The sequence below is a fragment of the Salvelinus alpinus genome, chromosome 25 (assembly GCF_045679555.1).
Source record: "Salvelinus alpinus chromosome 25, SLU_Salpinus.1, whole genome shotgun sequence".
NCBI classification, from domain to species: domain Eukaryota; kingdom Metazoa; phylum Chordata; class Actinopteri; order Salmoniformes; family Salmonidae; genus Salvelinus; species Salvelinus alpinus.
In genome coordinates, this window is record NC_092110.1 from 3,827,549 (window position 1) to 3,840,424 (window position 12,876).

General features: G+C 42.5%; 1 protein-coding gene across 2 annotated transcripts; it reads right to left on the reverse strand.

The window, feature by feature from the left end:
- Nucleotides 1-1,269: 1,269 nt before the first annotated feature.
- Nucleotides 1,270-6,697, reverse strand: LOC139553199 (syntaxin-11-like). 2 transcript variants are annotated; one of them, XM_071365249.1, is made up of 2 exons: nucleotides 4,957-5,413; nucleotides 1,270-3,974 (listed from the first exon to the last, which is right to left on the reverse strand). In XM_071365249.1, exon 2 carries the CDS (start codon nucleotides 3,972-3,974, stop codon nucleotides 3,069-3,071), a length of 906 nt encoding a protein of 301 aa, XP_071221350.1. In that variant the 5' UTR covers nucleotides 4,957-5,413; the 3' UTR covers nucleotides 1,270-3,068. The 2 variants fall into 2 exon arrangements, with proteins under 2 accessions (XP_071221350.1, XP_071221349.1); XM_071365248.1 differs by lacking the exon at nucleotides 4,957-5,413 and adding an exon at nucleotides 6,565-6,697 and having other exon boundaries at nucleotides 1,271-3,974.
- Between the last annotated feature and the right edge of the window lie 6,179 nt (nucleotides 6,698-12,876).

Sequence of the window (12,876 nt, forward strand, 5' to 3'; positions counted from 1 at the left end):
ACTCGTTACCTGTATAAAAGACACCTGTCCACACACTCAATCAAACAGACTCCAACCTCTCCACAATGGCCAAGACCAGAGAGCTGTGTAAGGACATCAGGGATACAATTGTAGACCTGCACAAGGCTGGGATGGGCTACAGGACAATAGGCAAGCAGCTTGGTGAGAAGGCGACAACTGTTGGCGCAATTATTAGAAAATGGAAGAAGTTCAAGATGACGGTCAATCACCCTCGGTCTGGGGCTCCATGCAAGATCTCACCTCGTGGGGCATCAATGATCATGAGGAAGGTGAGGGATCAGCCCAGAACTACACGGCAGGACCTGGTCAATGACCTGAAGAGAGCTGGGACCACAGTCTCAAAGAAAACCATTAGTAACACACTACGCCGTCATGGATTAAAATCCTGCAGCGCACGCAAGGTCCCCCTGCTCAAGCCAGCGCATGTCCAGGCCCGTCTGAAGTTTGCCAATGACCATCTGGATGATCCAGAGGAGGAATGGGAGAAGGTCATGTGGTCTGATGAGACACAAATAGAGCTTTTTGGTCTAAACTCCACTCGCCGTGTTTGGAGGAAGAAGAAGGATGAGTACAACCCCAAGAACACCATCCCAACCGTGAAGCATGGAGGTGTAAACATCATTCTTTGCGCATGCTTTTCTGCAAAGGGGACAGGACGACTGCACCGTATTGAGGGGAGGATAGATGGGGCCATGTATTGCGAGATCTTGGCCAACAACCTCCTTCCCTCAGTAAGAGCATTGAAGATGGGTCATGGCTGGGTCTTCCAGCATGACAACGACCCGAAACACACAGCCAGGGCAACTAAGGAGTGGCTCCGTAAGAAGTATCTCAAGGTCCTGGAGTGGCCTAGCCAGTCTCCAGACCTGAACCCAATAGAAAATCTTTGGAGGGAGCTGAAAGTCCTTATTGCCCAGCGACAGCCCCGAAACCTGAAGGATCTGGAGAAGGTCTGTATGGAGGAGTGGGCCAAAATCCCTGCTGCAGTGTGTGCAAACCTGATCAAGAACTACAGGAAACGTATGATCTCTGTAATTGCAAACAAAGGTTTCTGTACCAAATATTAAGTTCTGCTTTTCTGATGTATCAAATACTTATGTCTTGCAATAAAATGCAAATTAATTACTTAAAAATCATACAATGTGATTTTCTGGATTTTTGATTTTAGATTCCGTCTCTCACAGTTGAAGTGTACCTATGATAAAAAATTACAGACCTCTACATGCTTTGTAAGTAGGAAAACCATCAAAATCGGCAGTGTCTCAAATACTTGTTCTCCCCACGGTATATATATTTTTTAAATTGGGTGTTTTTCTCACCCATCTACACACAATACCCCATAATGACAATATGAAAACAGATTTTTTTAAACATTAGCAAATGTATTGAAAATTTAATAGACATATATCTTATTTACATAATTATTCACACATTTGACAGTGATTACAGCTTTGAGTCTTTCTGGGTAAGTCTCTAAGCTTTGCACACCTGGACTGTACAATATTTGCACATTATTCTTAAAGAAATTATTCAAGCTCTGTCAAGTTGGTTGTTGATCATTGCTAAACAGCCATTTTCATGTCTCGTCATAGATTTTCAAGACGATTTATGTCAAAACTGTAACTAGGCTACTCAGGAACATTCAATGTCGTTTTGGTAAGCAACGGCAGTATATATTTGGCCAATTGTTTTAGGTTATTGTCCTGCTGAAAGGTAAATTGTCTGTTGGAAAGCAGGATGAACCAGGTTTTCCTCTAGGATTTTTCCTGTGCTTAGCTCTATTCCTTTTCTTTTTATAAAAAAACTAAACTGCCTAGTCCTTGCCAATGACAAACCTATCCATAACATGATGCAGCCACCATCATGCTTGAAAATATGAAGCTTTGTACTCAGTGATGTGTTGTGTTGGATTTGATCTAAACATAACACTTTGTATTCAGGACATGAAGTTAAAATCTTTGCCACATTTTTTGCAGTTTTACTTTAGTTTTGGGATATTTCATTCTGTACGAGCTTCCTTCTTTTCACTTTGTCAATTAGGTTAGTATTGCGGAGTAACTACAATGTTGTTGATCCATCCTCAGTTTTGTCTTTTTTTCACAGCCATTGAACTCTAACTTTTTTAAAGTCACCATTAGCCTCATGGTGAAATCCCTGAGAGCTTTCTTTCCTCTCCGGCAACTGAGTTAGGAATGACACCTGTATCTTTGTAGTGACTGGGTGTATTGTTGCACCATCCAAAGTGTAATTAATAACATCACCATGCTCAAAGGGATATTCAATGTCTGTTTTTTTACCCATCTAACAATAGGTGCCCTTCTTTGCGAGGAGTTTGAAAACCTCATTGGTCTTTGTGGTTGAATCTGTGATTGAAATTCACTGCTCAACTGTGGGACCTTACAGATACTGTAATTGTGTGTGTGGGGTAGAGATGAGGTAGTCATTCAAAAAGCATGTTAAACAATATTATTGCATAGAGAGTAAGTCCATGCAACTTATTATTTGACTTGATAAGCACATTCTTACTCCTGAACTTATTTAGGCTTGACATAACAAAAGGGTTGCAAACTTATTGACTCAAGACATTTCAGCTTTTCATTTTTGAAAAAGCTATTACTATTATTAGGTGACTGTTTACTGCTATTCATTTTAAACCCCTATCAACATCTGCTTCCTCTATTACCAAATCAGCTTCCCATTGTGCTAATGATAAGAGTTCACACATCAGCTCGTCCTTCTCAGTACTAAAGTCCAGATTATCAAACCTAGAATAGAAAGAGTTCAGACTCTCTGCAAACTCAATGCAATGTTCTTTTGATTGAAAGTGTCATTGGTTGGTAGTCCAGAGAGAGTTTTTAGGCCCTTCTATGCATCCCTCATACAGTATGTTTTTCCTGGAAATGGTTATCAATCGTTACCTGGCCTTATTGTATCAATCGTTACCTGGCCTCCCAGTCCCACTGCTTTCTTTAAAAAATCATATTATTTACATTAATATCAAGATAATGAATGTATCACATACACAAAGTATCAGATGAGATATACAATCATTTGCAACATGGGGAGCAGCAACAGAACAGTTTCTTGATGGGGTTGTTCTTGTCATATCTTTTGGCTTCGTTCAGTTGAACCCTGGCACACGCAATAGGTGCCTCCGTCTTTTGTACGTTGGTCTCGATGTTGTTAAGCACCGCTCCCTGTTCCTCTGTCAGCACAGCCACGTCCAGAAACAGCTCTTGAACCCCCTGGAGCCTCTTCTCCAGGTCCAGCAGCTCTTTGTGTCTACTAGCGATCTGCGTCAGTGCCGACTGGGCCGTCCCATTAGCCAGGGCGTTGAAGATATTCAACTGCTGCCCGCTCTCCATCATCTCCTCAACCTCCTCAGACGTGACGTCTCTGCCCACAATCGCCATCTGTCTCTGGATCAGTTTCTTACAGTTCTCCCTGTGTTCCAGCTCTGTCTCGTTGTAGTTGAACATCACTTCCCTGAAGGTGGTGCTCAGGTTGGTGTACTGCGTCCGGGCGATGCGTACCACGTGGTCAGTGCTACCTCGCTGAACCTCCAGCTTCCTAGTCTCCCTGTTCATCCTGTGTAGCCTCTGCAACACAGCCCCTCCTCTGGCCTTGATGTCTGTTGCAATGTTGTTGGCATCCCTGATCACATCACTGGTGTCGTCCATAAATGTATCGTTCAAGGCGTGGTAGTTCTGGTCCCGGAGCTGGGCATGGTCTTCCTGGATCTGTTGGATCTCCTGCCGAACATTTTGGGCCTCCTGGAGGATGCTGTTCAGCTCAGGGTCGTTGTCAGGCGCCACTGTTGCACGGTTCCTGCCTGAATTGGCAGACAGGTCATCTAGGTCCAGGTCCACATTGGTGAAGGCCTCATTGGTATAACCTCCTCCTCCTCCAGGCTCATCCAATGCATCCTGAAGTTGGCCAAATCTGTCTTTCATCTGGAGAGAGAGAGAGAGAGTCAGTGCTAACCAGTGACCCAGCCACCATGACATACCACCAGGCTACCCATCTCCTACCTGTGTTGTCCCTCCTGCCTTGCTGGATTCCAATGGCCCATTCAGGCTTAGGAAATCTATTTATTTTTCACACATTTAGATTGAAGCACTTCTCATTAGTTGGTATTTTGATTTACTGTATGCAGGTGCATAAGGGGCTTTCAGGTGTGGCTCCATTGCGCACACCGAATACATTTAAAACTTCTTCGGGATCAGTGTACCTTCCACGGTACGGTTGAGCTAATGTAGGCTAATGCGATTAGCATGAGGTTGTAATTTCACCTCCTGCATATGAGGACATATTTATGGAACTCAGTCAGGGTCTCAACTTGCTTTTGAGAGTTAGAATAGTAGAATACACAAGGGGCAATTTCAAAACTTAGTTAGTTGTGCATCAGCAGTCTTCCTATTGTTACATGTCACTCACTGACTGTCACTCAATTATCCCATGTCAGTTAAAACATTTTAGATTGGTAAATTAGTCTAGTTAGTCTATCCAGTTTCTAAACTTGTAGTAATCTTGCAGTAAAAATCTTTCTGAACCCCATGGCAAAATGTGTAGAATTGCAGGAAATTGGCTGTACAACAGCTGTAAAGCAAACTCATTTGTTTACTTTTTGTTAATAAAATATTTTTTCTGCTAACAGATCCCTCTGTACGTATTACATTCTAGTTTCTAATCCCAGCTATTTTAGTAAACGAAGGCACAGCAACCAATGTGATAATGGCTGGGGTCAATCCCCCCCAGCTTTTTAAAACGTTACTGTGGAAATGAGGCCGAAATACCTGTCATGTTGACATGCTTTTCAGTTGCTGAAATACGACTGGTTTCACATTTTTCTCCAGCGATCATAAAGTAAAATAGATCTAAAAAAATTGTCATTTATATTTACAATTCCCTTAACTAAATGGATTGCTTATTTACCTAGGTCTTATCAATAGATCTTATCGATGTATCAATTCCAGTGCGTTGAGATCGGTGTTATTTCGAAAGGAAAAAAACAAGTAAATGTTTTTCCACTTGGAACCGGCAGGTTGCTCGAACATATTCATGGTTTCCTCGCATGTAAATGTGGTGGAATAATGAGGGAATTAAGTCAAAGCAGAGATGAATAGGCGAAGTGATAGGCGAAGTGATAGGCGAAGCGCGAGGCGAAGAGCGAGGCAAAGCGCGAGCAGCGAGAGGCGACACTCCCGTGACAATATGTCAACGCGAGAATACAGCGTAAGCAGACCAAGTTGGAGATTTTTGTATGGAGGCCTATGAGAGTGTCGGATTTGGGCAACAAAAAAATGTGATTGCTAATTTTCTAAATGAGGCTTATTTGATCGAATAGAGGTTTTGTGATATTTAGGTTGTTCCGAATGTACTTATATAAGTGTACACACGTGGCAACTTTAGGAAAAACGATTTTATATCTTTCTATCTATATGGCCTATTGTTCAAACGTATATCTGCCCTCGCATTGGCTAGAATGTTCCCACCTGATCTCGCCTCCTGCCACCTGCCTTACCACCTTTGTGACAATGACTCCCGTTGTTAGGGCGGAGACAAGACCATCTCGTCCTTATATAGAGTATCTCTGATCATGGAAAGAATATGGCGTATCTGTAGACAACCTCTGCCACACCTCCATCTCTATGATCTCCACCCCAAACGAATAGCTGGCTGTCACATGTGTTTTCTTATGCTTAAAGGTAGATGCACACAGTAAACAGCATAGTGGGTCAAATTCCGCAACAACGAAGAGCGTTGAAGCGTGAGGCTCAACTTCTCCGTCGTTTTAGTCCCATGGGTAGCATGCTGTAACAGCATGAAGCTAACCTGTAGCTAAGTTAATTGTCAGAATACCCAATACGTGCAGAGAGAAAAGTGGAAGAAAAAGTGAATAAAGTTCAATTTTTGCACGCATAACTCGGGTCTGAATTCCCCCCATACTGCCTATTTTCCTACATGCTCTGCCTGTTGTCTTGAATCCCATGATTGGCTGGTGTTTTATCCTGTTTTGCCCTTGCCCTTTCCTGTCCTTTACCTGCTTATTTACACACTGATATCTGAGATCTTCAACCAGTTCATCCAATTCATGTTTTAGTTCTTAAAATCAACATGTCATGCAACTAAACTCACCAAACAAGTTTGTTCTTAATGCAAAGATCTGGTAATAAAGATAATTTTTAAAAGCATGCTTGAGCTTGTCTTTTTTTACATGGAAAACTGTGTTTGTTTTTGATTGAATGAGAGTGACTTGGCAAATTAACCCAATAATTTACCAAAATCTTTGACAACATTTTTTGCTCTTACCCAATATGAGCATGAAAAGTACCTTAAACAAGACACAAGATAAGCTATTTGTCAAAGATTATTATCACATGCCTTTTCACACAGTAGTCTAATATGTAGAGAGTGGAAGGAAAAGAGATCACATGTAATCATTGAATAAAAGAAATGATTGCGCTCATTTAACTCTAGGACACAATAGTCACAATATTCAAAATCTACATATTTCAATCAGAATGAGATTGGTTTGGTTACCCTTCCAATGTGATGAATGTTGGTCGTCCAAATATGTTACATTTCTTCTTCTCTTTTACTCTAAAGTGACCTCAAGAACACAGAAAATGCAGGTAGTGACTAAATATGTCCAATGATGAAAGTGGATGGAACAGGTGAGTTATTCTGAACTGTAAGCCACTGTCGCTTATTGGCCAGGTTAAGTTCTTACAACATTCCAGTCACGTCACAGTCTCATGTCACATGGGCCTATGGAATGTCTGGAAGCTATTGTTTTTAAAAACAACATGTCTATTACAGGACGCGTAGTGCCTTTTTGAAACCAGTCTGCCCGTATCACCCTGATTTCAACTGGATCTCAATAAACATATGACTTGTGTCCAAAACAGTGCTTTATAGACGTATTCCAGCAGGCCTCAAGTCAATAGCACTTTACCTGACCTTGAAAACAAATATGTCTTCCTGTAATACCACGATTGTACATGGCGTTTTAAAAAAAATACTATTTTCATTAAAACACTAGGCATACAAATGCTTTGTTATGGGGTTGTGGCGGGTAGACTGCATAGGGATGATTACCCAAACAACTAAAGGCAAATCATGTAGCCTACACTAGGCCAAACATGCACAAGATAACACCGACAAAGTTCACGTCACTGTACACTGACAATGCACACCAAAATAATGTGAGAAATAAGAAGGAAGTATTCTAGATATTTAATCTACAAAGTGGGTGTAGTCGTCAGAGGAAGGGAGATGTTAATGTGAGACAAGATCACCAAAGTGTTACTGTCAGGGCTCCATCCCATCCTCCGCTTTACTAAAACCACGGTCATACTGTATACATGCTAAACTGCTGGATTATTTCTCATACCTACAAATATGTTACTCAATATAATGAATCGTGTTGAGGTTCAACCAATGATATACAGTGGGGAGAACAAGTATTTGATACACTGCCGATTTTGCAGGTTTTCCTACTTACAAAGCATGTAGAGGTCTGTAATTTTTATCATAGGTACACTTCAACTATGAGAGACGGAATCTAAAACAAAAATCCAGAAAATCACATTGTATGATTTTTAAGTAATTAATTTGCATTTTATTGCATAACATAAGTATTTGATACATCAGAAAAGCAGAACTTAATATTTGGTACAGAAACCTTTGTTTGCAATTACAGAGATCATACGTTTCCTGTAGTTCTTGACTAGGTTTGCACACACTGCAGCAGGGATTTTGGCCCACTCCTCCCTACAGATCTTCTCCAGATCCTTCAGGTTTCGGGGCTGTCGCTGGGCAATACGGACTTTCAGCTCCCTCCAAAGATTTTCTATTGGGTTCAGGTCTGGAGACTGGCTAGGCCACTCCAGGACCTTGAGATGCTTCTTACGGAGCCACTCCTTAGTTGCCATGGCTGTGTGCTTCGTGTCGTTGTCATGCTGGAAGACCCAGCCACGACCCATCTTCAATGCTCTTACTGAGGGAAGGAGGTTGTTGGCCAAGATCTCGCGATACATGGCCCCATCCATCCTCCCCTCAATACGGTGCAGTCGTCCTGTCCCCTTTGCAGAAAAGCATCCCCAAAGAATGATGTTTCCACCTCCATGCTTCACGGTTGGGATGGTGTTCTTGGGGTTGTACTCATACTTCTTCTTCCTCCAAACACGGCGAGTGGAGTTAGACCAAAAAGCTCTATTTTTGTCTCATCAGACCACATGACCTTCTCCCATTCCTCCTCTGGATCATCCAGATGGTCATTGGCAAACTTCAGACAGGCCTGGACATGCACTGGCTTAAGCAGGGGGACCTTGTGTGCGCTGCAGGATTTTAATCCATGACGGCGTAGTGTGTTACTAATGGTTTTCTTTGAGACTGTGGTCCCAGCTCTCTTCAGGTCATTGACCAGGTCCTGCCGTGTAGTTCTGGGCTGATCCCTCACCTTCCTCATGATCATTGATGCCCCACGAGGTGAAATCTTGCATGGAGCCCCAGACCGAGGGTGATTGACCGTCATCTTGAACTTCTTCCATTTTCTAATAATTGCGCCAACAGTTGTTTCCTTCTCACCAAGCTGCTTGCCTATTGTCCTGTAGCCCATCCCAGCCTTGTGCAGGTCTACAATTTTATCCCTGATGTCCTTACACAGCTCTCTGGTCTTGGCCATTGTGGAGAGGTTGGAATCTGTTTGATTGTGTGTGGACAGGTGTCTTTTATACAGGTAACGAGTTCAAACAGGTGCAGTTAATACAGGTAATGAGTGGAGAACAGGAGGGCTTCTTAAAGAAAAACTAACAGGTCTGTGAGAGCCGGAATTCTTACTGGTTGGTAGGTGATCAAATACTTATGTCATGCAATAAAATGCAAATTAATTATTTAAAAATCATACAATGTGATTTTCTGGATTTTTGTTTTAGATTCCGTCTCTCACAGTTGAAGTGTACCTATGATAAAAATGACAGACCTCTACATGCTTTGTAAGTAGGAAAACCTGCAAAATCGGCAGTGTATCAAATACTTGTTCTCCCCACTGTATATATATAGTGCCGTGAAAAAGTATTCGTCCCCTTTCAAATTTTCCATACTTTTGCATATTCTTAATGCTGAATGTTATCCGATCTTCAACCAAAACCTAATGTTAGATAAAGGGAACCCGAGTGAACAAATAACACAACAATTACATACTTATTTCATTTATTTCATAAACAAAGTTATGCAACACCCAATGCCCCTGTGTGAAAAAGTAATTACCCCCTTACACTCAATAACTGGTTGTGCCACCTTTAGCTGCAATACCTGCAACCAAACACTTCCTGTAGTTGTTGATCAGTCTCTCACATCGCTGTGGAGGAATTTTGGCCCACTCGTCCATGCAGAACTGCTGTAGTCAGAAACATTTGTGGGTTTTCAAGCATGAACTGCTCATTTCATGTCTTGCCACATCTCAATTGGGATTAGGTCTGGACTTTGACTAGGCCATTCCAAAACTTCAAAATTGTTGCTTTTTGGGCATTTTCATGTAGACTTGTGTGTTTTGGATAATTGTGTTGTTGCATGACCCAGCTGCGCTTCACCTTCAGCTCACAGACGGATGGCCTGACATTCTCCTGTAGACTTCTCTGATACAGAGCAGAATTCATGGTTCCTTCTATTAAGGCAAGTCATCCGGGTCCTGAGGCAGCAAAATGAGATCATCTGAAATAACTAGGTCAAATAATAAAGTGAGAGAGTTGTGTGGAGCTTTCCTCTCTTTCCCTCCTCGAATAACTCTGCAGAGCCGTCTTTGTTTCATTAACGGTCTTAGTTTTGACGATAAGACCGCCGCTGACACTGATTACTAAAACCACAACAGTCACAAATTGCCCTGCCCCTTAATCCTGCTATAGAATGAAGCATGGATTATTATATTAAATGGTAATTACATTATATAATTTCAGTAAATTGGAAGTTTACATTAACAATCTTACTAAATAAACTCAAAATTTAGAATGGACACTTTTGCGAGGCTAATAATTACATAGACAAATACGGTTGAGACGGTAATCTATCTATCTTCCCTAAACTAATACTGTAATTTCTTCACTGCAGATCAGGGTCATTAGTGAGTGCTTTCTATCCCAGTTCGTTCCTTTTCCTGTGGGCTTTACAGACACTCCCCACCTCTTGGCTGCAACCCTTCTAATTTAGTGTACCCTGCAAGCACAGCCCATGTCGTGCTTGCAGGAAACATCAGATGGTGCTTCAGGAAACATCAGAGGGTGCACCCCCCTATCTACATCGACGGGACCGCAGTGGAGAAGGTGGAAGCTTCAAGTTCCTTGGTGTACACATCACTGACAAACTGAAATGGACCACCCATACAGACAGTGTGGTGAAGAATGCAGAACAGAGCCTCTTCAACCTCAGGAGGCTAAAGAAATTTGGCTTGTCACCTAAAATCCTCACAAATGTTTACAGATGCACAGTTGAAAGCATCCTGTCGGGCTGTATCACCGCCTGGTACGGCAACTGCACTGCTCGCAACCGCAAGGCTCTCCAGAGGGTGGTGCGGTCTGCCCAACGCATTACCGGGGGCAAACTACCCACCCTCCAGGACACCTACAGCACCCGATGTCACAGGACAGCCAAAAAGATCATCAAGGACATCAACTACCCGAGCCATTGCCTGTTCACCCCGCTATCATCCAGAAGGCGAGGTCAGTACAGGTGCATCAAAGGTGGGACTGAGAGACTGAAAAACAGCCATCAGACTGTTAAACAGCAATCACTAGCACATTAGAGGCTGCTGCCTATAGGAATAGACTAGGAATCACTCACCATTTTAAGGAACGGAACACTAGTCACTTTAATAATGTTTACATATCTGGCATTACTCATCTCATATGTATATACTGTATTCTATACTATTCTACGGTATCTTAGTCACTTAATGTTTACATCTGGCATTACTCATCTCATGTGTATATTCTGTTTTCTATACTATTGTGTTGTATCTTAGTCTGTTCCGCTCTGACATCACTCGTCCATATGTATATAGTCTTAATCCATTCCTACTTAGATTAGTGTGTATTGGGTATATGCGGTGTAATTTGCTAGATATTACTGCACTGTCGGAGATAGAAGCAGAAGCATTTCACTACACCCGCAATAACATCTGCTAATCACATGTATGTGACCAATAACATTTTATTTGAACTTTAAGTGCAATTCCTGGTCTACGGCAGCATTTGGAACTGTCGATCAATGTTAAGCTTGGAACTTAAGCTTAACATTGTTGTCATGTATCGCCCGCCTGGTGCCCTTAGAGAGTTACTCAATGAGATTGACACCTTAATACGCTCATTTCCTGACGATGGCTCACCACTCTTCGTATTGGGCAACTTCAACCTCCCGATGTTTGCCTTTGATTCATTTGTTTCCAACTCTTTCTTTCCCCTCCTTGCCTCTTTGGACCTCACCCTTTCCCAGTCCCCTCCCACTCACAAGGCATACACTTGACTTCATCTTTACTAGAGGCTGTTCGCCTACTAATATCACTGCAACCTCCCTCCAGGTCTCTGATCACTACTTTGTTTCCTTTCCTGTCTCCCTTTTCTCCAACCCTAGGCACTCAGCCTCCACCCAGATGGTCATGCGCTGTCACAATCTTCACTCTCTCCTCTTCTATCCTATCACCTATCCCTTCTGCTAAATCCTTCTCCCGCTTGTCTCCTGGTTCTGCCTCTTTGACCCTACTATCTTCCATTTCCGCATCCTATGAGTCGCACTGTCCCCTTTCCTCCCGGCCAACTCGGCCCTCCCCTTCTTTTCCGTGGCTAAGTGACTCATTGCAAGCTTACAGAACAGGGCTGCGAAAATGGAGGAAAACTAAACTTCCGGAGGACCTATCATAATTTCACTCCCTACTCTCCACCTTCTCTTCCTTTTTATCCGCAGCTAAAGCAACATTCTATCATAATACATTTCAAGCTTTTTCCTCTACCCCTAGGAAACTCTTTTCCACCTTCTCCGCCCTCCTTAATCTTCCACCCCCCCACTTCATCCTCCCTCTCTGCGAGCGACTTTGTCAACCACTTTGAAAAGAAAGTTGCCGACATTCGCTCCTCAATCACTCAGCCTATTTAGTCCACTGGTCCCACTCACACAGAGCTACCCTACGCCTTAACCTCTTTCTCCCTTCTCTCTCCAGTTGAAATTCTGCAACTAGTGAGGTCTGGACGACTGACAACCTGCCTGCTCTACCCAATCCCCTCCTCCAGACCATCTTTGGAGACCTTCTCCAAATTCCTCAACTCATCCCTGACCACTGGCTATGTCCCCTCTGACTACAAAATGGACCAAGTTGCTCCCCTCCTCAAGAAACCAACACTCTGACATCAAAACTACAGACCATTATCCCTTCTTTCTTTTCTTTCTAAAACACTTGAGGGTGCTGTCTCTGATCAGCTCTCTCACTATCTTTCTAAGAATTACCTTCTTGACCCTAACCAGTCAGGCTTCAATATGGGTCACTCAACCGAGAATGACTCTCCTCTGTTCTCATCCTCCTAGATCACAAAAACTGCTATTGGCTGATTTCTTTTGATTTTCCCATGATGTCAAGCAAAGAGGCACTGAGTTTGAAGGTAGGCCTTGAAATACATCCACAGGTACACCTCCAATTGACACAAATGATGTCAATTAGCCTATCAGAAGCTTCTAAAGCCATGACATAATTTTCTGGTATTTTCCAACCTGTTTAAAGGCACAGTCAACTTAGTGTATGTAAACTTCTGACCCACTGGAATTGTGATGCAGTGAATTATAAGTGAAATAATCTGTCTGTGAACAATT

Excerpts from the sequence above, each read along its gene's own strand:
- LOC139553199 (XM_071365249.1), bottom strand. The coding sequence starts at position 3,974 with ATGAAAGACAGATTTGGCCAACTTCAGGATGCATTGGATGAGCCTGGA.